The sequence below is a fragment of the Labrus bergylta genome, chromosome 13 (assembly GCF_963930695.1).
Source record: "Labrus bergylta chromosome 13, fLabBer1.1, whole genome shotgun sequence".
Lineage (NCBI taxonomy): Eukaryota > Metazoa > Chordata > Actinopteri > Labriformes > Labridae > Labrus > Labrus bergylta.
Window position 1 is genome coordinate 25,722,300 of NC_089207.1, and position 26,136 is coordinate 25,748,435.

General features: G+C 41.0%; 1 protein-coding gene across 1 annotated transcript; it reads left to right on the forward strand.

The window, feature by feature from the left end:
* The first annotated feature begins 213 nt into the window (after positions 1 to 213).
* On the forward strand, positions 214 to 24,689 carry LOC109996844 (transient receptor potential cation channel subfamily M member 2-like). Its single transcript, XM_029280642.2, has 33 exons — positions 214 to 406; positions 1,328 to 1,401; positions 1,717 to 1,885; positions 1,999 to 2,179; positions 2,815 to 2,978; positions 3,073 to 3,253; positions 3,380 to 3,441; positions 3,526 to 3,726; positions 4,950 to 5,052; positions 6,726 to 6,847; positions 7,159 to 7,533; positions 7,812 to 7,937; positions 8,036 to 8,165; positions 8,268 to 8,413; positions 9,057 to 9,169; positions 15,787 to 15,885; positions 16,000 to 16,225; positions 17,174 to 17,292; positions 17,376 to 17,508; positions 17,951 to 18,122; positions 18,212 to 18,392; positions 18,472 to 18,653; positions 20,074 to 20,206; positions 20,926 to 21,013; positions 21,247 to 21,331; positions 21,416 to 21,555; positions 21,653 to 21,717; positions 21,986 to 22,015; positions 22,114 to 22,200; positions 22,356 to 22,431; positions 22,541 to 22,642; positions 23,517 to 23,633; positions 23,780 to 24,689. Exons 1-33 carry the CDS (start codon positions 305 to 307, stop codon positions 23,894 to 23,896), a joined length of 4,401 nt encoding a protein of 1,466 aa, XP_029136475.2. The 5' UTR covers positions 214 to 304; the 3' UTR covers positions 23,897 to 24,689.
* Positions 24,690 to 26,136: the final 1,447 nt, after the last annotated feature.

Sequence of the window (26,136 nt, forward strand, 5' to 3'; positions counted from 1 at the left end):
CTCTCTGTCCACCTGATCCATGATGACTGAATTAACAGGTGAGTGTGAACTACAAATATGTAGGATGTGCAGTTTTATACAAGTCGGTTACTAAAAATCCATCTAGATAAGTGCTTTTCCAGGAGCACTCACAGGAAGTAGAGATAATGCAGAACAGGTCACGTGCCAGCGAGATAAAAGCAGATGTCAGAAAGTTTCAGGCTCAACAGCTTTTATAGATTGAGAAGAATCACACTCTGTACACCTCCTCCATAAGCAGAAGGTTGGACAAAAATCCCAGGGCTTTGTTTATTTTCTCCTAGGAATGTTGCCGTCATTTGAGAATATGGTTCTGCCACAGGAATTAATCGAAAAGATGCCGCAGAACAATCTCCAGCTGAATCAAGTGATGTCTCGTTTAAAAAAGGTGAGTGATCTGTCCGTTTACATATTGAATGAACTAGAGGAGCTGGCATTTAATATGCTGTCAGCTGTGCATAGGTACCATGGCTTTATAATTTTCTTTTATATGAACATAGAAAAATACAAAATAAATCCAGCTTGAAGATGTTTTTTTCCTGTACCTGTGGAGATTATAAAAGCTGTGTTCTGCATGTCGTAAAATGTCATAAAACCATTGTGTAGGAAAGATATCATGTGGGCTTTTATTTTACAATAAAGAAATACTTCAAAAGGAAATGAGGTTTCTGCTGTTTTTCAATGTTGGAAAAAGTCCTGGATTATGTTATTTTACTTTCTTTTTTGTATTATTAGAACAGTGATGTATTTATATGCCAGATGACCTTAAATGTTTTGATTGGTCAAGTTGGTGCTTATTTCACTTGGTTTTTTTGGACTGACTCATAAGCTGCTGTTATATTAAACGCCATGTAAAGTAAACTCATTCTCTATGTAGCATTTTAACCACAAAAAGTAGCAGTTTAATACATTGAGTAGCTTACAATTTTATGTTTCCCTTTAGCAACTTGAGATGTATAAAGTAAGTTTGTGGGGGGAAAAAATCCTCCTCTCTCAGTAATTCACTATTGATCCAGAACTGGCACCAGACTACTTTCTGTCCCGTAAGAGGAAGGTTAATCGGGTTCCAGCAGTCTGCTCAGCTTCAGCTCAGCTCTGACATCACTGATGCAGTGAAAGCCAGCACCCACTGCAGAGGCTCCTCTGCTGTCATGCAGTTAGCTCTCATCCCGGGCTGCATCTGTGCACTGTTTCCCCCCTTGTTGTCTCAAGGATGGTGGAAGCTAAGAATGAGTCCCAGCTGGTTCATAGTCTGGCGATAAGTGCTGCCAGACCTGGTAAGCACCTTTCTCTCTCTCCTTCTTTCCAGCGCTGCACCCTCACCTCCTGGATCAAAGAGAAGATCAACAAAAAAGAATGCTGCCTCTTTGAGAAAGATGTCAGGTAGGATCAGCTGCTCTCTGCTGTCATATTTTGGTGTTTAAAGTGTTTACTTACCTTGTAGTTGCTGCTTCTGCATAGAGATACTGTATCATCTGCAATCTGTTGTCTATGTGGGAGGAGACATCATCCACAATGCTGTCAGATGTACATGACAATTTAATTCTTTATTTTTTTCCATCAAACTGTCTGTCCAGAAATAATTTACGTCATGCCTCTGTAATTTGACGGATGTGTTTTTATCTCTTGACTTTGCTTTTTTGTCTTGAGGACTTTTTTTAAAATTTAAGCATTCATTGGCTCCTGTTTCTCCACCAGAGAGGATGTCTGCAGGTGTGGATATTCAAAGATTGAACATGTGGGTGAAGCCATCAAGCCAGACGACTTCACAGGCGAGTCTTGGGACAGACACAGACATATCCATGAAGTTCCCACTGATGCTTTCGGAGACATTAGCTTTGATGGTTTGGGGCAGAAAACGGGCAAGGTGAATCTTTTGCTTTCTCTCCAGTAAAATAAAAAAACACTTCTGTGCATGTAAATATGTCCTGCATGACATTAGCCTCACTCTTTCTCTTTTATTGCATGTCTATTTTTCAGTATGCACGAGTGTCCACAGACACTAGCCCAGAAATCCTGTACCAGTTACTGACTGAACAATGGAAGCTCTCCCCTCCCAACCTGCTGATCTCAGTGACCGGAGGTGCCAAAAACTTCTACCTGAAGGCTCGAATCAAGAACATGTTCCACAGAGGTCTCATCAAAGTGGCCCAGACAACAGGTAACCCTGCTTGGGAGAAATGTGTAAGTGTGTGTGTGGGATTTCTAGGTGTACAAATGAATAGCCAGAGAGAGTCTGTGCAGGCAGGTGTTCTATGATTACCTGTGAGGTAAAGGAAGTATGCTATTGTATCTGCTAGTCCTGTTTTCTTAGCTCCCTTCACTGTTTACACTGTGTAAGTCAAAGATCCATTTCTTCTTCTCAATAACTTCTCACTAATCTTATTGTCTTTGTACTGATCTCACATACTCACTCTGATATTTAACACTGCATACATTCTTTATTATTTAAAAGTGTAGTGTGTTGGCATATACAGTATTCTTATTTCATTTCATTTCATTTCAAACTTTTATTTATTCTCAAAAGGACACTGAGGTTTCCCTCATTCCCAATGCCATCGAGAAGCAGCTTGGCCTCCAAAACAACCCCCTGTATCCGCCCCTTTGTGAGGAACCTGATCTTGACCAAGAGTAGAGACTTTCTGGAGTCTAGTCATCATGTTATGGCTGTGTGATAGATTAAACATTCATTTTAAATCTGTCACTTTTCAATGGCATAGTGGGAGAAATCTGAAATCTGTAAATCCCCTTTGTAATTTATACCAAATACTATACTATGTACTGTGTTGTTGACAGGTGCATGGATCATCACTGGTGGTACACACGCAGGTGTGATGAAGCATGTAGGGCAGGCTGTGAGGGACAACGCCCTGAGCAGCTCCATTCATGGCCAGATTGTGGCTATTGGAGTGGCAACATGGGGAATCATTCACAATAAGGACGCTTTGGTGCGTCCAGAGGTACAATCATTACATTTACACACTTCATGGACTGTATGTGTTTCATCCTGCAAGATGCAACATCCTCCTCCTCCTCCTCCTCCTCTCTCTGCAGGGTTGTTTTCCAGCACATTACCCGATGGACATTAAGGGCCAGGGCCGACTCTCCTGCCTCGATAACAACCACACCCACTTCCTGCTGGTGGACGATGGCACCCACGGAAACTACGGTGTGGAGATTGAGCTGCGTAGCCGTCTGGAGAAATGCATTTCAAGAAAGCGTCTTGGAAACAAAGGTTAAACATATCTGATGATGTGAAAATAAAACCAACAAAGAATTTCAGATTACATCTCAAGTCTTGTCCTTTCTATCTGTCCTGCTGTTCATTTTAAATGGATTTTTCTTATCGTCTGACCTCCAGAGAGCGGAGTGACCATCCCTGTGGTGTGTGTAGTTTTAGATGGAGGACCAGGCACCCTGAATGTGAGTAATCAGTTTTCTGCCCCTCCCTCTCGCTCTAGCCGTGGAGCTGCCTTGTCTGACTGCCTTGTGTTTTTTTCCACTCAGACAATCTATAATGCCATGTTGTGTGGGACACCATGTGTGATCTTGGAGGGCTCTGGGAGAATAGCAGATGTGATCGCCCAGGCAGCAGGACAACCACTGAGCCGGGTGACTATCGTCCATATCCACCTGCTGATGAAGCGGTTCTTTGGAAAAGAGTATGAAAAGTTCCCCGACCTTAAGATCATAGAGTGGACCAAAAAGGTTTGTGAACAAGGTGGAACGTCTAACACGAACAAACCAATTTCCATTACTTTACATTTCTGTTAGAAGAAAAGACCTTCTAACAGAAATGATAGATAGCTATTAAAAATGAAGATATTAATCAAAGCTTATTGATGAAATGAGGTTGATGAAGAAAAAGCTTCCACAGATTATTATCTTCTCTGAAACCTCTTTAGATGATCTAAACTTTTTTAAAGTTGATGTTTTTCTTCATCATGAATTGAAGTTTTTCAAAAGCGGTAAACAGTTACAGTTAAGTGGGCTTTTTTTTGTCAAGCTGTTTGAAATTGAGCTTATTATAAACAATCAGCAGTATGGTATTATTTTTGTATGCAGATGACACTCAACCATTCATACCAATATTACTGAAGTAAATAAAATATAAATAAAATATATATATAATAAATATATAGTAAATAATATTTACTATATATTTATTATCATGTTCATCCCAACATTTCTGATTTTAGTAAAGAACATCCGGGATTGCATCATTCAATTATTCAGAAACAAAAGGGTTTAACATGTCTTACATTTGGGGAGGAGGGTGGGGGGGTCATTGAGGAAGGGTTGAGGGTGTCAGCTGTCTTTCTTCTTACCTCAGTCTCACCACTGCACTATTGTCTTATTTAGCCTTGTATATATTAGTGTTTTTTCTGCTTATATTATGTTATTATTATGTTATATTATTATTATTATATATATGTTTAACTTTGTACATTGAGAGCACAGTTACTGAAGACAAATTCAGTGTGTGTGTAAGCATACATGGCCAATAAAGCTGATTCTATTCTAATAACATCTTTAGATTTTCATCTAAAGTGAAAGATCACATTATTGAGTGAGCAGAATTCTCTCTTTATTAATAGAATGAGATGTTAGCGCAAATCTTCTGATCTCATCCTCTCTTCACAAGTTTACATTTTTTTCAGAATTGATCAAAAAGTCTTTGGTGAACTTATTTTAGAGTTTACTTTCAAGTCCCTTCTCAAGAAAAACATAGTTATACAATAATAGCATCTTTCTATATTAATTGATCATTGCCTTTATTTTTTGTGGTGTTTATTGTTCTTATCTGTTATATTTACTTTTTTTTTTTACTTAATTTTTGCTCTCTGAAGCACTTTGTTACTCGTGTTTCCAGACGTGCTTTTCAGATGAAGTTTCAGGTCTTGCTTGATTGTGTCTGCTGCATTATTCAGATTCAGGACATCATCAGCATGCCTCACCTGCTGACGATCTTCAGAATCAGTGAGGACGATCACGGGGATGTAGACGTGGCTATTCTACAAGCGCTACTCAAAGGTAATGATGATCAGGTCTTACTGGACTGACTGTAGATATAGAAAACAACATTAAATGAGCAATATGTAACTATGACAACTAGCACGCAGTCCAAATTCAAAACATTAAAGAGAGCTGTCTCCTCCCTAGAGTCTATGTGCATGCAGGTTACCATGTCCCGGACACTGAAGCTTCAGTGTTTAGCCAGATCTGCATCAGTCTTGAAACCTTTCTACGTTCTAGCCTCTCCATTTTTCAAAAGCATCTCCAATATTTATCCTAGTTTTACAACCTTCCTCCTCATGGAGCTAATTATAAAAACGCAGAGGCTTTTTTGGTCGAGTAGAATCAGTTATATTTGAACTAGTTCGCTTCCCCGCTTCCATCGCTGCAACACCTGTTGATTTGCTTTTAAAACTGCCTACTTCTCTGGTTAAAACAAAAACCAGACCATTCAGGACCCAAATCGGAATTTAGAAGGGCGATATACTGGCTGCTGAGTTGTTGTCAGAGAAGCCAGCACTTCAAAATAGCATTTTTTCCTTAATGTTTGATGATATAGTAAGGTCATTTTATGATTTAATTCAGTAGAAATGTTACAAATTGGCCCTATAAGTTTGGAAAAGGAAGGGCATTTTGCCAAACCAACTCTAAGAAAGTTTGAAGCAACTTCCAGAAATCTTAAGTTACGGCACTGTGGTGTCAAATATGTCAGGATAAAAAAAAACACGGATATTCTTGCAGATATTTCCCCCTTAACGATCTTCTTCTATACAGAAACTTTGATAGCCACACTTGATATGTTTTAATGCTTCTTCCAAACCTCTTCTTCCTCATTGTTTTCTGAAGAAAGAAAGATGAAACCTGTTTAGAGGAAGCTTAATGCGTACTGATATAAAAGTATGTGGAGACAAAGTGCTCTTAATGATGGGCAGATCCAGCACACTGGACAATCACTTAGATGAGTCATCATTCTAGCATAAATGCTTTATCCATACTTTCCATCTCTGAGATCCATTAACAAACCAGAAATGAAAGGGTTAGCTGCATTTCCAGGCAGTAATGATGCTAATTCAGTGAAGAAATCCCTTTTTTTTTTCTGTCCATGACCACAAGTTTATCGTATGACAACCATAAACAACCGTTTTTTGAATGCTTCATGGAAGGAGACAGTGTAAGTTGTTCATGGTCTACATCATAGTGTCTGACCTCAGGTTATGGCATGGCAAGTCATCAAAGTGCTGAACATCACATATGTCTTTTCTTATAGAGAGGAAAATAATCAACAGCAGATTTTACAGTATATTCTTCACAGTAAGTCAAAATCCTAAATAATAAAAAAGTACAGAACACACACAGTTCCATGTCTTCCCATGTAACATTTTGCTCCTTTACATCACCATAAATTGACTTTATAAATTGATCTGTTTTTTTATGGTCAATTGGAAAGGGAAAAAAAAGCATTCTTGGTCACCTTGTTTTCTGGGACACTGTGATGAGAGATATGAAGGATTTCCTGACAGTACATAGACTTTGTTGCATCATTACACAATAAAAAGTGCCTTGATCATGGAGAGTGACTGATATGTTGTGTAAAGAAAATGCCGTTTGAAAGAAAGGTGGCCCTTGCAGTCATTCATTCAGTTAACTCAATGTAAAGAGATGTAGTAAACAGTGACAAATTCTCTTCTCAGCTTCGAGGATCAGTGAGTCTCAGGGAATTGAGTGCTGGAAGAGGCAGCTGGAGCTGGCTATAGCCTGGAACCGAGTGGACATAGCAGAGACGGAGATCTTCACTGAGGAGAGCCAGTGGAAGGTGGGTTTCCTCAGTATACAACATTTTGTCACATTAGACACCTGTATCAGTCTCTTTCAGACATGAGACAATATCCTACTGTCTTTGCTAAAATAACAACAAGTTAAATGGCTTGACTTTGAAAACATGGAATATGATCCTTTGATGACCTTTGTTGTCGTTGTTTAATGGAACTGTAATGACAGAAAGTTGAAATACGATCGTATAAAAGACTGTACCATCAAATCAGAGAAGTGTATGTATTTGTAAAGTCTTGATGATTCTACTGGAATGCTCATCCTTTGTTGATGCACTGGTTCAATCCCACACAGTCCAGTGACCTTCATTGGGCCATGTTCTCGGCCCTGGTGGGCAACAAGCCTCAGTTTGTGAGTCTGCTGCTGGAGAATGGTGTGAGTCTGAGAGATTTCCTGCAGGACGAGGAAACCCTGTGCGAGCTCTACAAACAGATGCCCGGCTGCTTCTTTCTGAGCAAGTTGGCCAAGCGGGTGGACAGAGCGCGCCGCAGCAAGAGGCGAGCACTCGATAGAAGGGTTCGAGCTCTCCAAAGGCAAGGAGAGACCATCTCCTTGACTCATGTGTCTGAGGAGGTGCGCCACCTGCTAGGCAGCTTCACCCAGCCCATCTACCCCCCTTCCACCAGGACGTGCAACTTTAATATGACTATGGAGGACACATCTACATCAGTGAGTCTCTTTTATCCAGACTTTTTTGGGTATTTTTTCCAACTAAATTAACAAGTCGTTATTTTCCTACCACAACTGTTGAGTGTTTAGTTGTGTTTCAATATAATTTTTTTATGCATTTGTAAATAAATATGGCTGGAGAGAAGTTACATTTGAGAACTTTAACATTATGTCAGCTCTGACATTTCTGAGAGAGTCATGCTTTGATTTTTGATTCTGATTCTGAGTCTAATGCCATAAACTCTTCGATGAATGCACATTCATTTACTTTCCTCTAGCTGTCTAAATCTCAGGCAGGTTCAGAGTCTCCACATGATGAACCTCAGAGGGACTATGGCAGAGATCTTTTCCTCTGGGCTGTCGTCCAAAACAACAAAGATCTTGCGGAAATTGCCTGGGAGCAGGTGATCTTACTCTTCTGCAGAGAGCTTTGAAAATACTACCTGGTGTGTCTTGTGTCGTGTGTACATCCTTGCATCTTTGTGTATCTGTATGAACACAGTGTAGAGACTGCATGTCCGCTGCTCTGGCTGCCACTATGATCCTGAAGAAAATGGCAGAGGAGGGCAGCGATGCAGACGAGGCAGAGGTCATGCGTGAACTTGCTAATCACTATGAGAAACAAGCCATAGGTATAAGACAATATGGGACATTAGCGGCTTTTTCTGGTGTGATATTATGAGATATTACAAGATTGGTACCTGTTTCATTGTGTGTGTGATTGTGTATTCCAGGTGTGTTCAGTGAGTGCAATAACAATGATGAAGAGCGGGCTCAGAAGTTGTTGGTTCGTGCGTCACCATACTGGGGAAGAACAACATGCCTAAGACTGGCACTGGAGGCAGATGATAAAAGCTTTATAGCTCAGTCAGGAGTTCAGGTAAAGGCAACTTTCATATAATCTTTAGGGATTTGTGTTTTAAAGGTCACATATTATTCTCCTTTTCAACAAGTTTAAATAAGTCTCAGAGCACCCCAAAACATGTCTGTGAGATTTCTTTCCAAAAATCCACTTCCTTTATTTGATCATGCCTATAAACCCCTCTGTTTCAGCCCTGCTCACAACAGGCTGTTTCTGTGTCTGTACCTTTAAATGTAAATTAGCTGTGTCTGACCACGCCCCCTCTGGAAGGGTTTGGGTGGCTCAGGCTTTCTTGCACCATGCCGGATTGATAACGGTGAAAAAGGCAGACTCAAAGTGCAGAACAAACAACTAGCTGTGAGAGTGTCACCCACCTGGGGGAGGGCTAACTGCCCTTTGTGATGTCACAATTTTCCAAACGGCCTGTTTGAGGTGGGGAGTGTCGACAAGCTATAGACACATACTAGTGTTGTAGAAAAACAATGAAAAGTGTATTTTGCATAATGTGTGATCTTTAAAATAATCAGTTGCATGTTTCTAAATGTTCAGTCTTGATTAAATATGGCTACACAATCTTATGTAAAAGTCTTTCTTTGTAATAACAAGAAATGAATATTGAAGATTCAGATTGGCTCAATAAGATAACATGCTCATCTTTTAGGCTCTTCTGACTCAGATCTGGTGTGGCGAGCTCTCAGTGGTCAACCCTGTGTGGAGAGTGCTCATCTGCATGGTCTTCTTCCCACTGATCTACACTAGATTTCTTGTTTTCAGGTGAGTTTTTTAGGTCTGTAGAAAGACATGTCTTACTTTTATTTTAATATAGGCGTTGCATGTGATGTCTATTACAACAATAGAGTTGTCGCGATGCAAGATACTGTATGATTCTTGGCACAGCAAGACTGTGATACAGCTACAACGGTTTAAAATACTAGGAGAAATACAAACATGCAGCTGCAAAAAACCTCACATTTATAGCTAATACTCTGCGAATATACAAAAGGTTCTTAATCAAAAGCAAGTAATCACTCACTATAAATATATATATACATATATGTATATACACACAATAATTACATTAAATAAAGGGCCATACATGTGGATTGGCACAGAACATCTTTTACATTAAAAAAATGCACATTAAAAAAATATTTGTGCATTTATTTTATACCTCCTAGTGGCAGCAAGTGGCGGCTCTTTTTCTGTTTTCTCTGTTGTTTACAAAATTATTCGTGTTCATTTAAAACAGAGAACTTAAAAAGCTGTTCACAATAACAATTTTGTCAGACTCGGCACAAATGGTGGATAAAAAAGCTCAACTCTTAATAACAAGATTGTTAGAGTTCAAGAAATATATGCTCAAAAGTTCAAAAGAGCAGGCAGAGGTACACAACCATTACCAGGCAAAAAACAGGGTCTGACTCAGATCTGGTGTGGCGAGCTCTCAGTGGTCAACCCTGTGTGGAGAGTGCTCATCTGCATGGTCTTCTTCCCACTGATCTACACTAGATTTCTTGTTTTCAGGTGAGTTTTTTAGGTCTGTAGAAAGACATGTCTTACTTTTATTTTAATATAGGCGTTGCATGTGATGTCTATTACAACAATAGAGTTGTCGCGATGCAAGATACTGTATGATTCTTGGCACAGCAAGACTGTGATACAGCTACAACGGTTTAAAATACTAGGAGAAATACAAACATGCAGCTGCAAAAAACCTCACATTTATAGCTAATACTCTGCGAATATACAAAAGGTTCTTAATCAAAAGCAAGTAATCACTCACTATAAATATATATATACATATATGTATATACACACAATAATTACATTAAATAAAGGGCCATACATGTGGATTGGCACAGAACATCTTTTACATTAAAAAAATGCACATTAAAAAAATATTTGTGCATTTATTTTATACCTCCTAGTGGCAGCAAGTGGCGGCTCTTTTTCTGTTTTCTCTGTTGTTTACAAAATTATTCGTGTTCATTTAAAACAGAGAACTTAAAAAGCTGTTCACAATAACAATTTTGTCAGACTCGGCACAAATGGTGGATAAAAAAGCTCAACTCTTAATAACAAGATTGTTAGAGTTCAACAAATATATGCTCAAAAGTTCAAAAGAGCAGGCAGAGGTACACAACCATTACCAGGCAAAAAACAGGGTCCAAAAATGAGTCAAAGTCAAGTCTACTACAAAGAAAATGAGAGTTACGTATGTAACTACGGTTCTATGAATTCTGGATGACCGCCAGAGGCAGTTCTTAACACTGGATTATATCTGTCTCGTGCACGTGCAGGTCGAGTATTTAATATCAACAAAGTCACGTGACCTGGGATGACGCCTGACGTGGCTTAAATAGCCTGCGTCATCACGTGAGACGCCCCTTCAGAATCTTCTCACCAAGATTCTGAGTGACGGAGAACTCTGGCGGTCATCCAGAATTCATAGAACCGTAGTTACATACGTAACTCTCGTTCTATTTCATTCTTCCTGACCGCCAGAGACACTTCTTAACACTGGATGACTAATACCAGCATGGTCATGAGGAATCTCAACTCACCGTGAACAGTCTTAAGGTTCCTGAAAAACAGCTGCTGCCAGTGCCCTGGGAGCAGTGACATTCACCCTGTAAAAATGTACATGGTGTGGCCCAAGTGGCTGCAGCACATATCTCACTTAGAGGGACCCCCTGTAGTTTTGCCCAGGAAGTGGAGACACTCCTGGTGGAATGGCCATTGATATTAAGAGGCATTGGCAGACCCCTTGACCTGTAGGCCTTTTCAATAACCATAACTATCCACCTGGAAAGCCTCTGCTTGGACAGGGCCTGTCCTTTCTTGTGGATGCCATAGCAGATAAACAGGCAATCAGAGTGGTGAAAACTTGAGGTTGCCTGGATGTAGTGTCTCAAAGCCCTAACTGGGCAGAGCAGCTCTGCTGAATTGGCTTCCTCATCCTGCAAGGATAAGCTGTGATAAGCTCCCATCTCAATGACCTGATTAAAGTGGCTTGCCCCCAACCTCTTGGGGAAGAATGATGGTTTAGGCCAAAGTGCCACTCCTGTGCCATCCGAGTTCCATCGCATGCATGCCTCACTCACCAACAAGGCTTGAAGCTCACTCGCACGTTTTGCCGAAGCCATCGCCAGAAGAAAAGCAGCCTTTGCTGACAGCCACTCAATCCCTACCTGCCCCAGAGGCTCAAAGGGGGGGAGGCAAAGGCCTTCAAGCACCAAAGGCAGGTCCCACGAGGGAACCTTAACAGCCCGCGGAGGGTTTCGCCACTGAGCACCTCTAAGAAACTGGGTCACCAGAGTGTGAGACCCCAAGGTGTGGTTATCAACTTTAATATGCCTGGCCGAAATCACAGCCACATATACTGCAGAAACCGCAGTACTACTGGCACAGAGGTACTCCCAGGAGTCTCTTTGTGGGCTCTACACCATTCTGAAAAAAGCTTCCACCTGTTCCACCATAAAGTGACCTTGTGGAGGGTGCCCTCGAGTCATTTATGGTCTGGATAACTGCTTGGTCACAAGCAGCTAGGAGTGGTTCAGGCCCCTCAAGGGCCATACCCACAATTGCAGGCGCTCCAGAGTCGGATGCCAGATGCTGCCCCCCAGCTGTGAGAGCAGGTCCTGCCGTGTCGGCAGGCAACATGGAACTCCGTTCAGAAGACTGTACATGCGTGGAAACCAGGGCCTCCCTGGCCAGTTCAGGGCAACCAACAAAAGTCTGTGGTTGAACTGACTGATATGCTAGACTGCAGACATGTTGTCGGAACGCACAAGAACATGTCTGCCCTTTATATACGGCAGAAACTTGATGAGTGCCAAATGCATTGCCCGGAGCACGAGCACATTTATGAGCTGCGTAGCCTCCTGCACTGTCCAAAGCCCTCTTACCGCTCTGCACTTCCACACTGCCCCCCAACCTGAAGTTGAGGCATCGGTCATTACAACTTCGCAACGTGAGGGTACTATACCCAACAAGACGTCTCTGGACAGAAACTCCCTGTTTCTCCATGGCCGCAGAGGAAGAAGACATCGGCTGGACACCATGACTCTCTTGTGTCCCCTTGGATCTAAATGGAGGCCATTTGTCCAAACCTGGAGGGGCCGTAGGTACAAAAGGCCCAGTGGCACCACTGGTGTTACTGACATTAGCATACCCAACAGCCTGAGGAAAAGGCTGTACTGTAACCTCCTGCCCCTCCAGAAATGGAGGAGAAGCTGGAGTATGGCCTCCACTCTGCGTTGGCCAGCATACAACCTGAATCCAGAGTCAATCCAATAAAAACCGCCCTTTGGCTGGGGATGAGACAGCTCTTGCCGTAATTGACTGTGAGGCCCAACTGTGACACATGGTGAAGAAGGGCTGAAGTGTCCTGATCTGACTGCTTCTGGGTCGAGGCACAGATCAGCCAGTCGTCCAGGTATGGGTGGACATGCATACCCCTGGCCTGTAATGGGGCCAATGCTGCCCGCATGCACCGTGTAAAGACCCGCAGGGCCAGGGACAGTCCGAAGGGGAGCACTTTGAACTTGATAAACCCTGCCTTGAGTGCAGTGAATGCAAAGCGCAGGAATTTTCTGTGATGGAATGCGATTGGCACATGAAAGTATGCGTCCTTTAAATCGATGGATGTGAACCAACTCTGCCGTTTCACGGCCTGTAGCACATCTGCTGTTCTCAGCATGTGGAAGGGCAACACCTTCAGAAATGTGTTCAGCCCTCTTAGATCTAGGATAGGGCGAAACCCACCTTCTTATTTGGGGATCAGAAAATACACTGAGTAGACCCCACCTTGCTGTGACTGCTGATTTACGCCTTCTATGGCGTTCTTCTGTGGGATCGCTGACCGTGTTATGTCGGACCCCACTGAAAACTGGGGGCCGGCGTCGGAACTGAAGATTGTACCCTTGAGAAAGCGTGGCCACCACCCAAGGGTCTGAAGTACAGCTTCTCCAGTAGCTGAGGTGCTGCTCGGAGAAGCGTCCGATGGCCGGAGCTGGGGCATCAGGGCCTGCCCCCCTGGCCATTAGGGTCCCTTGTGGGGCGAAACCCAGACCCCCGACCTCTCTGGGTCTGTGGCGCAGACCGTGGGGGTGCACGTCGGTGGTAATCAGGCCGCTCAAAGGCTTGTGAGGTTCTTGGGCAGCCACCAGGCCGTCGTCTCAGAGCAGGCGCAGGGCCCTGAAGGCTAGCAAACTGTCACCGAGCTTGTTTCGTCTGGACTCCACGCTCCATTAACCTGCCAAGCTCCCTTGTCATAAGGGCAAATGCCTGCAAAGATGTGTCACTCAGGCTCTGGACGGATGCATCCAGGCCAGAGGACTGCAGGGACTGTGATAGGCCCAGTATCAAATGGGACAGTGAGTTACCAATACATCCCATGCAGGCCGCTGTATCAGAACATTTCACCAGAAAATCGTCTGTCATGCGACTTGTGGAGCTCCTCAATGTATGGCTGGAATGGTGGTACAAAGAAGCTTGCCTGTGGAGGGACCCGCCTAAAGAAGGCGCTGGCTGGGGTGCTGGATGCCGGGGTCTCATCCAAGCCCAAGCGTGCCAGTGCCGTGGGCTTGGAGCAGGGGCAGCCTCTGAACCAACTCCGGATCCGCTTACCATTTGCTGAGAACCAGTTTCAGAAGCATGAACGTCCACTGCTCCTTGAATCAAACTGGCCCCACAAAACCGGCTCCAGGAAGCCCTTGTAGACAAGGCATCCCCATCCCAATCAGGTGGGCCCTCCCCCGGACTTGCCGCCCCCCTGCTCGGCTGAAGGTCAAGAAGCAGAGTCTTAATCTCTGCAAACTCGGCGGCTCGTCTATTAACCTTAATGGCTAAACCATCCACCTTCTTAGGTCTCTTCCTAGGTGGAGCACATTCCGGCGGTGAGCCACTCCTTGAAGCCAAACCAGATGGAGGCAGCTGGTCTCCAGGCTGCTGTCCTTCCACCTCAGCCAGCCGGCCCAGCTTCAGATCCTGTGGCATGAAACTGCAATTCATGCACGGACTATATGACAGCCCCTCCCTCAGCTGTGCCACACCGAGGCATATAGGGCACTCATCATGACCATTGAATGAATGCAGCGGCGCCATGCATGAACGGCAAACATGGGACCCAAATATGTGGGACATGGTTACCTATCTGGGTAGTGTTACTCGGGAGCGAAAACATTCAGTGGCAACAAACACCCACAAATCAAATCAACTCCCTTTCCGTTTACCTATGGGGAGCGCTTACAGATGCCCTGCTTAACAAACAATTAAGCTGTTCTGTCTTTTCTTTTTCAATATTTCTCTGTTTTCATTCTAAATTATTTTACCATTAACCCACAAGTGAAAACCATTTGCTGGGGAGCCCTTGCTCTTTTACACAAACAAAAAATGTCACGCCTCGACGAGCGAACCCACTCGTGTAGCAGTCAATTACAATCAGCTGTCACTCACCTTGATACCGTCAGCCTCACGGTGAAAGCGCAGACACTTCTCACCGCGGAAAAAACAACCAAAGAAACCCGAAGCCAGGCTCTTCTCAAAATGAAATCACTGTACAGCTAAGGAAGGGTTAATACTTACCTCAGTGGTCCAACTTCAAGCTGTCATTAGCCAGTCCGTAATGCGCTGAGAGCCCCAGCGAAAACACTGGTCAGACAGCTCGGTACGGTGAAACAATGTAGCCGTTGTAACTAACCGCAGCCCTTGGAGGACAAAATTCCGTAGCTTCAACCGTGGTTACAGGGCTCCAAGCAAAAAGTTTTTTCGGCTTCCTTCTGTAAACAACCTGCATCGTGGATACCTGATGACGCGGGCTATTTAAGCTACGTCAGGCGTCATCCCAGGTCACATGTGACTTTGTTGATATTAAATACTCGACCTGTGCATACACGAGACAGATATAATCCAATCTTAAGAACTGCCTCTGGTGGTCAGGAAGAATGAAATAGAACAGGCTGTAATACTACTCTCACAAGACAAACTGGCACAAACAGCAGGGAGCGTAAAGACTAATTACACATGAGGTAATCAAGACAAGTGAAGACAGCTGGGTTGTTTAGTGATGAGACTCAGTTGGGACCAAGACGCTGACACAGTAGGGATGAGGAGGAATGTGAAACATGTGGAGGACACAAGAAGGCAGCAGAGGGAACCTGAAAGGAGAGGAAAGTCATTAACTAAAAGAAAACCACATGAAGGAAGTCAAATATTAAAAGAGAAACATAACCTAGTCTGAACATTAGGGTATGACAGATTTGTTTTTTGGAGGGGTGTATAGGTTCATATATCTGAATCTATTAATGTATTTGTGCTACAACTTTTTCCTCATCGGCTTTGATCACTCTCTGTTGAAAGTAATCTTAATCAATTGTAATTCTTTCTAGACGTGATGAAGTTATTCAGAGAGAAACGGAGAAGAATGAAGAGATCAAGACAGTGGAGAACGTGACAGGAAGTGTTCTCCGAACAAAAAGTCGTCATCTGTAAGTAGACAGTTTCTAGTCCTGCTTACAAGCAAGAAACAAAAGTTCTAAATGTCACTTGAGAGAAAAAAACACGAAGTTATCTGTGACCTCAGTGACCTTTTCTGTCCACAGTGATGCAGCCAGACTGCAGCGCCTGAAGATCCTGGGCAGCTGGTCCAAACTGGTGTGCCTGTACAGCTCTCCTCAGGTCAAGTTTTACTGGAACATTGTGTCTTATTTTGCCTTCCTCTTCCTGTTTGCTGTGGTGCTGATGATCGACTTCCAGGCAACGCCCTCTCCTGCTGAGCTGCTTCTGTACGTCTGGCTGCTCTCTCTGGTGTGTGAGGAGGTCAGACAGGTGAGAGAGTGCAGCTGGGACTCACATTTATGGAAGTATAGATGAACATACACTGAGGTCTTAAACTGCTGTTGTGCTTTCTTACTGTATGAGGAAGACCTGTTTAATTATCCTCTATTGGTGTAACATTGGTGTCCCATTATGTGAGTTTACATTGCATTACAAACAGTGGGAGCTGCACATAGATACACACTCACACAGGTATAAAGAGCTGTTTTCCTTGTCACCGCCTTGCCCCTGTTACTCCTCTGGTTAAGTCTCTGATGCTGGCTCAGGGGTCAAACGACTTGAGTGTGGCTGCAAAAGCCAAGGAAGCGCTGTTTGAGCTAATATTAAAATACATATTTTTACAACAGAATGAATCAGCCTGGTACAAAAAACAGTCTTGGCCTTAATGACATTTTTTTTCCCCTTCGAATGAATTTTTATTGACTTGTCCATTTTGATTATGTTAAGGCTCAGGGATATGCCCACAATTGCACAATTAGGGGTGTGGATTAACTGACTGACAGATGGGCACATTGTAGCTGTTTGCCAAGAAGCTTAAGGCCCTCCTGAACTCCACCTCTATGTCTGTTACTAAATTGATCAATAAACAGGTGGAGATAACATGGATATACCTCAACACTGCATGACCCACTCTTTATGTCTCAATTCATGGGACATATCCCTCTGCTGCCACCTATGGGTTGGTGGTGTGGAATGCATCTGGGGCACATCTGTCCCTCAGCAGCTCCTTTCTGTTGTATCAAGGAGGAGCAAATACGCATGTTCATGGTAATGGAGGCAGGCTGGTAACGTGACCATGCAGTAACTTTGGATTAATTTGAGGTGAAATTTAACTACATAGTTGGATGCTGCACTCAGAGTGTGCCTCATTCCACTAAATAGACTAAATAATCCCTAAATCACAAACCGCCCATTTCTGTTTCGCCTTTTCTTCCTCAGTTGTTTCATGATCCGGATGGCTTTGGATTTCGTAAAAAAGCCAGGATGTACATAAATGATGTGTGGAATATGTTAGACGTTCTGTCCATCCTCCTCTTCATTGTCGGCCTTGCGTTTAGGTATGTTCTTCTCCTCCCTGACGATCACTGTTTGCTACAGAACTGCTCTCCAGCCCACGACTTACAGTGTTTTTCTTCTTCAGGTTGACCACTAAACTTTTCTATGCGGGCAAAGTTGTCCTCTGCATCGACTTTGTTGTGTTCTGCCTTCGTCTCATGGCCATTTTCACCATCAGCAAGACCCTGGGACCCAAGATCATCATCGTCAAGAGGATGGTGAGAGGGTTACTTTGAATTAAACGACAGCTGACCTGATGCAATGTGGGAGCAATGGCAGAGCACAAAAAAAAGACGCTTTGCTCCAAAATACCTTTTATCAAAGACAAAAAAGAGGCTTCTGCTTCACTGGGCCTCCATCTGCTGTCTGCACATGAGAGAAACAAATCAAAAGTGATTTTGAATGAAGTGTAGCAGCTGGTACCGCACTGGATCTCAGTTAGATTGGAGGTTTTTTCATCCATGACCAATTCTACCATGCATGATTTCCTAAAGAGCCCTTTACTGTTTAAATACTGGAACATCCTACTGGAAAGTGTTCAACCTGGTATAGATCATGCAGTCTGAATAATCCAATTTTTTTTAGTTTTCACAGTGAACCTATATAAAGTCCCTACAGTTTTCAGATATGACTTATGTCTGGTGTGTGTTTGTCCCACAGATTATGGATATGTTCTTCTTCATGTTCCTGCTGAGCATCTGGGTGGTGGCATACGGTGTAGCCAAACAAGGAATTCTTATTGACAACGACAGCCGGCTGGACTGGATCATCCGCGGGGCAGTTTATGAGCCGTACCTTATCATATTTGGAGATTTCCCCACCAATATTGATTGTGAGTGGAGAAATGTGTTATTTCTTTGTTATAGAATCTCAGTCTTTGTCAACAAAAATAAATCTTTCTCTGTTGTCGTCTCTGTGCAGATACTGCGTTTGATATCGACACCTGCAGCATGAATGGCACCGATCCTCTGAAGCCCAAATGTCCTATCCTTAATGAAAACCAAATGCCAGCCTTCCCTCAATGGCTCACCATCATCATGCTTTGTGTTTACCTTCTCTTTGCCAACATACTGCTGCTCAACCTACTCATAGCGATCTTCAAGTGAGTCAAACTTCCCTGTACTCATAGTAGTATTCCCATGCCATCCTCTTATTTTTTTTATGCATTTTTTTTCTCACAGCTTTACGTTCCAGGAAGTTCAGGACAACACAGACACAATCTGGAAGTTTCAAAGATACGAGCTGATAAAGGAGTACCACAGCCTCCCTGCTGCCCCTCCTCCTCTCATCATCTTCAGCCATCTCTACCTCTTCATCAGGCTCTTGTTGTTGTGTCGGGCCCCCGTCATATGCAAAGAGTTTAGTACGTTTTGAATCATTTACTTATTCCTGCCTATGCAAAGACTAAACGTCAAAGTTAATCATGTAGACGTTCAAGTTTGATCTTCATCACTCTAGTAGAGATAAAACATACAAAACATTCTTTCTGATCATAGGCTACAATGATCATTTATAAGTACGATTATTATCTTTTCACTTGTTTGCTTGAGGAAAATGCTCTTTTGAATGGATCTTGGCTTTTATTTACAACCTTAGAGTTTCAGTTCCAACCCTGCCATATACTCATATCACATGGTTCATCTTCAATGCTTACATCGATAACATGCTTACAACTTACACATTTTTGTTACCGTTGGGGGTAACACTTTATATTAAGGTGCTTGTAATTAGCATTAATATCAGGTAATAATTCACTTATAAGTCACTTATAAGACCTTATTAGATTCTTATGAACACAAATAAGACTATATAAGTGTTAATATAGGCATAATTAATGCATTTATTATGTTTTATAAGACACTTATAGGCTCTTATTAGAAATGTACTGACACTTTATATACCGTCATAAACATTAATAAGATGTTTATTAACATTCATAAGACTTCAAGAGTGTTAATTAAACTATAAATTAATTTATAATTGGCTTGTAAGATATTAATTAACACAAAGAAACTTGTTTATAGACCACTTATCAACATTCATAAGATGCAGAGGAGCTTTATTAACTCTTAATAAGTGCATAATAAAGTATTTATTAACCTTTATAAGGCATTAATATGAACCTAATAAAGTCTTATCAATGTCAATAAACATCTTATGAATGTTGATAAGTGGTCTATAAACAAGTTTCTTTGTGTTAATTAATATCTTACAAGCCAATTCTAAATTAATTTATAGTTTAATTAACACTCTTGAAGTCTTATTAATGTTCATAAACATCTTATTAATGTTTATGACGGTATATAAAGTGTTAGTACGTTTCTAATAAGAGCCTATAAGTGTCTTATAAGACATAATAAATGTGTTAATTATGCCTATATTAACACTTATATAGTCTTATTTGTGTTAATAATAATCTAATAAGGTCTCATAAGTGGCTTATAAGTGACTTATTACCTGTTATTAATGCTTATTACAGACACCTTAATATAAAGTGTTACCCAGTTGGGTAACTCCATCTTTGTGACCTTGTGTTGAGAGATCATTTTGGTGGTCAAGGTTCCATACACACATATTTTCCCGATTTTGTCCCTTATATAATTGTGAACGTTTTCGAGCTCGAAAGTAGTTTGACAACACTTCAAAATAAAAGTTTAACACAATGTCCTTTTTCTGAATCTGGATCCTAATTTCTCTGAAACTGAAATCCTTGTGTGCATTTGTCTATGTGCATCTACAGTCTTATTTAAGGTGAAGAATTCATTTGTGACTCTGTTTTTCAGAGAATGAGCTTCCTCAGATAGAGGAGGAGGAGCTGCTGTCCTGGGAGGCGTTGATGAAGGACCAATACCTGCTCTCCACACAACAGGAGCAGAATCAGAGCATGGAGCGGCGCATCCTGGACACGGCCCAAAAGTAAAACCACACAACGACTGTAGCCCACTGTAGCTGAATAACAAATGTTTGAGCTACTTCTGTCTATTTGAGATCTATTGTCACATCTTGAATATTGTTTTAGTCCAGATTTGGTCAACAAAGTGTGATCCCACCTCCTCAACTTTTTATTCAATTTGAGAGTCCTGTTTGGTTGAAACTTCTAGTTTGTGACAACAGATAAGGGATAAAAGAAAAGTCTGTTGGAATGAACTTATCATAAAGCAGACATTACTACCCTTCAAAATGTCCATTCTCCTGTTTCACCTTTAATCATCCTGTTTCCTTTATGTTAAGTTCAGATCCTGACCCACACTGTCAAAACACACAGCCCTGGATTTAGTTCAAATGAACTTCAAAGCGCACAGGATCTGCCTGAGCGTCTGCCTTTGAGCCTCTTTTAGCTCATTGTTTTGGATTGTTAACCTCGGCTGTACTCTTTCTTTAAGACTGATAACACTTTCATGTGTCTCTGGAACACATTAAAGTTCATACAATCACTTTATTTATCTTGCTCTGAGTAAGATCTCACAAACATCAACTTTACTTAATACAGGGACTTAATCGTTGTCTCAGAGTTTGGATTTTGTTCTACTTTTACTGTTAAATATAAACATAATATTATATAACGTTAAACAACTTAGCATTAACACTAGAATAAGAACCAGACATCTATATATTGTTGTTGTTTGTCTCCTGAGGGTTACCACCATGAACGATCGACTTGAGAGGGAAGAGGAGACAAGCTCTGCTGCCATGGCGACAAGACTGGCTCGACTAGAGGAGCAGGTTGTGACCTGTTTTTCTTTTTTTACTTAATTTTGCACCTGCGTGTATATTAAAGTATTTTTTTTTTACATCAGGCAGAATGAGTGAGGCACAGTACAGAAAATAGATGATACACTTCAGTTGCATTTTATTTCCAGATGTCCCTGATTAAAAAAAATAATAATAATCTTTCATCTTCCATGTTGTACAAGCAGTAATCAAAAGTATCTGACCTACTTTTGTTTTGTCATCAGGCTGCCCAGTCAGTCAAAGCCCTGCAGTGGATTATGGACAGTCTGAAATCTCAGGGTTTTGCCTCCAAAGAACCACCATCGCTAAGTCAGCTCCCGACTTCCTCATTCCCATGATTGTTTACATACCAAACCTCCTCTTGTTGTGCTTACTTCTTCATCTTTCCCACAGCCACAGCAGACGAGTCCCCCGACACTTTGAGGAGCACATCTGAGAAAGAGGACAGGTTCCACGTGAATGCTCGGCAGTTTCACTACCCAAACAGCAAAATCACACGTTTCCCCGTGCCTGAGGAGAAGGTGCCATGGGAGGTATGTCATAAACATCTGAACCAGTTTCTGGACCTCAGAAGTTTAGAGTTTGGGTTTAGTGGATCTGGTTGGTTTTCAAGTCCTCTGTTTTTTCCAGGTCAGCTTCAGTTCATACATGCCGCCTTATTACATCTCTGAAGACGGTGGGGCCCAAATGGATGGGTATGTTTCAACAAAGAGAAGATAATACAAAGTGTTTAGTTTCTTTAAGGATATGTTTGAGGATTTATTTGTACCTATGGTCAAGATTGTCATGTTAAAACAAAACCAGATCATTCAGCCAACTTGAATCAAATGTATAGAGTAATTAACTTTTTTGTTTTAAATTAAGATTAAAATGTTAAATCTCTTATCTAACCCTGTTACACGTATCACATCCTCTTCCTACTATGTCCTTCTCTTACATTTCATTTCTTCCTTCTCCGTGCAGAGTAGAACCAGTAGACTTGGATAATTACAGGTATGATTCGAAGATAAGATACACAAAGCATCAAATAACACGTTCAGGGACATTATGAACACGTCTCGATGTCTGAAGTGCGTCTTGTGTGTCATTAGAAACCCAGGAGGCAGGACGGGTGTCAGGGGACAAGGTGCACTCAGCTACCTCGGTCCAAATCTGAATGTAGACCTCGTGCTGACACGGTAAGGTCAAAGAGCACGGTCTAGACCTGCTCTTTGTAAAGTGTCTTAAGATAACATTTGTTATGAATTAGCGCTATACAAAGAAAGATTGACTGATAAGTCATATATATTTTTGCACGGCACGCCTTAAAGCTTTAAATGTGGATTTTTTTTAGGTGGCGAGACAGTGAAAGATCTGTTTTGGAGTACTTGGCAGTTTGGGACAACCATGGCACCTTAGTTCTACCTGGGGTAAGTTCTAATGTTAGATCAAGGTTTCATTTTTTTCATTTTTTTTTTTTTCATTTTTGTTGCTCAAATAAACATGTAACGTGTTCTGTTTTCATTCTTAAATCTGCAGGGACCCGTTCAATCAGCGGATGAGTTACCAGTGACTCTCAAGAGAACATTTGGAAAGAAGTTGTTTGAAAAATTGTCTGAAAAAGCCTCAGAGGGAACAAAGGTACATCTGTGCAACTCTGAAAGTAGAGTTTGAATGTTCCTATAGGGACAATTAATGAAGAAGGCAAAGCAGTGAATAAAAAATAATAATAATTACATGAATACAAACTCACTCAGCAGCTTGAAACTAGAGGATAAGCGTGTGTTATTTGCAAATGTTTGCAGGCCAACTTACAATTTGTTAAAAATATAAAAGCTTATTAATCAAACAAGCTTAAGTGATAAAAAAAAAAAAAAAAATTCATAAAATGCAATTTTAGCTAAGACAAGCACCAACTGTTAAAGAATGACAATAATGTGATGGATAAGAACAAGCTAAAAGAAACTACACAGGAGTCTCCCAAAGTGGAATTATCAAAAAGCTGGGCGAGGAGGCTGCACAACAAATGTATAGATCAGAAAAGAAGAAAAGAAGGTTGACAGGGTCTGAACTTTTAGAGGTCCTCACTGACAAATATAAGATATATTGTATGCACGATTATAACAAAAAAGACAGCAAGTGATGTCCCTGTTACAATGAGGTCAAACACTCATTTGATACCCAATGGGAGACCTTATATAGAGACTAACCGATGTGTCCTGAGCCAGTTTATTCAGAACACATTGCTCAAACTAATGCAGGCTTATACAACAGCCCAAAAGAAATCCTTTAGGCTGTAGTGTTGAATTTTATTAAAACTTATTTACATGTCCATCAACATTACAATCATCAAGAGGGTGCAGTTTGTATTGCTGTTGAACTTTTTTAACAATCCTGAACTCCAGCAGGGTTTTTTGATTAAAACATATTTTAGTTCTTTTATTGAAAGATGGATTTTTTTTCAGGATTTTGAGGATTCTGACTTGCAGTTGTTGTTTTTCTCTGGTTCTTTTAGGTGTTTGATGATTATGTAGATGACTGCAGGAATACAGATAATGCCTGGGTGAAAACAACCGTGTTAAACATTCACCTGAGCAGAACCAGTGAGCTTTTTTTCGATATCAACAACGTGGTGAGAACATTTATTATCATATGTTTTGAATGTAGAGGGGGGTGGTATTTTACTATATTATGAAGAGTTTGACTTTTTCTGTCTGCATCTGTTTTTTTAGTAAAGTAACAATTATTTTAGTTTCATGATTTTCTTTTTTTCTTCAGGTGGTGAGCAGCAATGGCGCTCTACAGTGGCAGGAGGTGAGCAGCAAAACCAGACTGTCGTCGAACCAAAGAGACTCTCTGCAGAAGGTCGCTGAGCTGCACAACAGGAAGTTCTGACATTCATTCTGCTGCAGCTGTAAATGTGCCTCTCTGTCAACAGGTTTTCACCTGCTGGTTCATGTAGCCTTCAGTTAGAGGCTGATCTAGATGATTTTCTGTTGCACTAAATGCACTTGGGGAAAAAAAAACTCTAAAGCCATGATTTATGCTGCTGTGAATTATTTTGCACTAAAGTCATTGGACGGTAAAATGATCGCACACACCTTATTCATGTTTTAGACTTCATATGTGGTCTCTTGAAAAAGAACATATTTCATTATAGCAGACTGGCCAATAACACAAACTCATGAGTACCTCATTTTTTTGCTACTTCATACTATTACATACATTTCAGTGGCCAGTGTCATATTTTTTAACCTTTGCATCATTTATGTGACAGAATAGACAGTATGTCCTTTTTTTCAACCAGAACATAAACTAGGCTATATACTGATTGTAAATAAAATTATACATTTTAACAAAGTGAAAAACATCAATAATGATAATATAATCAACGTCTGAAGGGAAAGCATTGTATAATGATTACTTTATGTATTTATTTATTTGCTGTTTACACTTCTGTAATCAGGTAAAACTTTAAATACATGAAATGTCACAGGGTGTTTTTTTATTTGATTAAAGCTGCTGCTTAATTAAAGTTCTTCCATCTTATTCTACCACTGAAATTGCTAGTATTGTCATTTAATGCCCCTGCATGTCAGTCTGTTAGTGAATTTTGCACTTTATTTCACATGTGACCTTAGCACTCGTTGCCTTAATAGCTTAACTATTAAAATCAACCTGAATTTAACTGACTTGGCTGATTTTTTTGAGTTGTATAAGACGATTCTCTCACTGAACTCCTCCATATCTGTGTGTTGTCTGTCATGTCAGTGTTTTCTCCACCTGCCAACCATTCATCCCTGCATTAGTTTCGGAGCAGCCTCCGAGGGCGCCTATTGGTTCAGACACACGTGGCAAAAACAAAGCAGTATCGGTTTCACACCCTCCTATTTATCCCTCACGCTCATAAATGAACAACTCAGAAATCACGCTGTCACTCTGTCAATAACTGAGCGGAACTTAAATGCGCAGTCGTAACAGATAGCAAAGTTCCTACAGGGGTTTGCATGAACACATAATAGGCTACTAGGTTTTTTTGTGTTCCTCCACAGAGTCAAGAAAACACATATCAAACTCATTCTTACATCTTTGTTTATGTTATTGTTTAGCACCCCCGGCTGCTCAACACAATTGTAAAGATTCAGCAACTATTTTTATCCACAGCGTCAAAGAGGGGGAAAAAAAGAAGAGCCCTCACTCCTCTCGCAATCCACGACACTACAAACAGCACCACACAGCGCCGTTCATTAGGTGCTCTTGCTCTCTGTGTTTACATCCAGTAATGTCAGATTATTATAATATTTGTTATATATGTATATCAGTTGATAATAGCAGATACATAATCATCAAAATGAATTTTACTGAGCCATTTTATCTACTTGTGTGAAGGCCTGATTTGACATGTGTATAGCCATTTTTACTTGAAGTAACAAGTTCAAATAAAATCTTTTTCAGTGGACTTGAGTATGTGGTCTGGTAGTTCCTGTTCATTTTTTTTTTTTTGTTTAATCTAGATAGTTGTTCCTATACATCACAATTTTTCCAGATGGAAATGCAATTACGTTCAAATGTAAAAAGCAAACAGAAGCCATCTGTACAATTACTAAAGATTAGTATTATATGTACAAAGTAAAATCTTAAAAACCTGTGAAAAAAAGACAAGCCTCTTAATGCTTACATACCATTTAATTAAGGTTAAATTAAATTAAATTAAACTAATTTAAAATTAAATTAAATTAAACTAAATGAACTAAACTAAACATTCAAGCAAACAACCAAAATATATAATAGGAAGAAATAGGAGAATCCTTAGGAAGAGACTCTTCCCACAATATGCATGACCATTTTATTCTGTAGTTTGAGGTACATAGCATGGAGAACTAAAAGATATATTGTTGTGTTACCAGGTCATTGTTTGTCAAGGGACAATGTGTTATGTTGACATGGTGCCTATTGTTCAGTACACAGAGCATGCGATCCAACTGAGTTGTGCTGCCATTTGTAGTCCACTCTTTGTAGTCCTTGAGACCTTACCATAAAGGGTTATGAAACTAAACTCTAGTAACAACAAATCATACCCCATATTTTAGGATCACCACAGCTCCCTTGAGTCTTAGGCACAGTATAGTTGCATG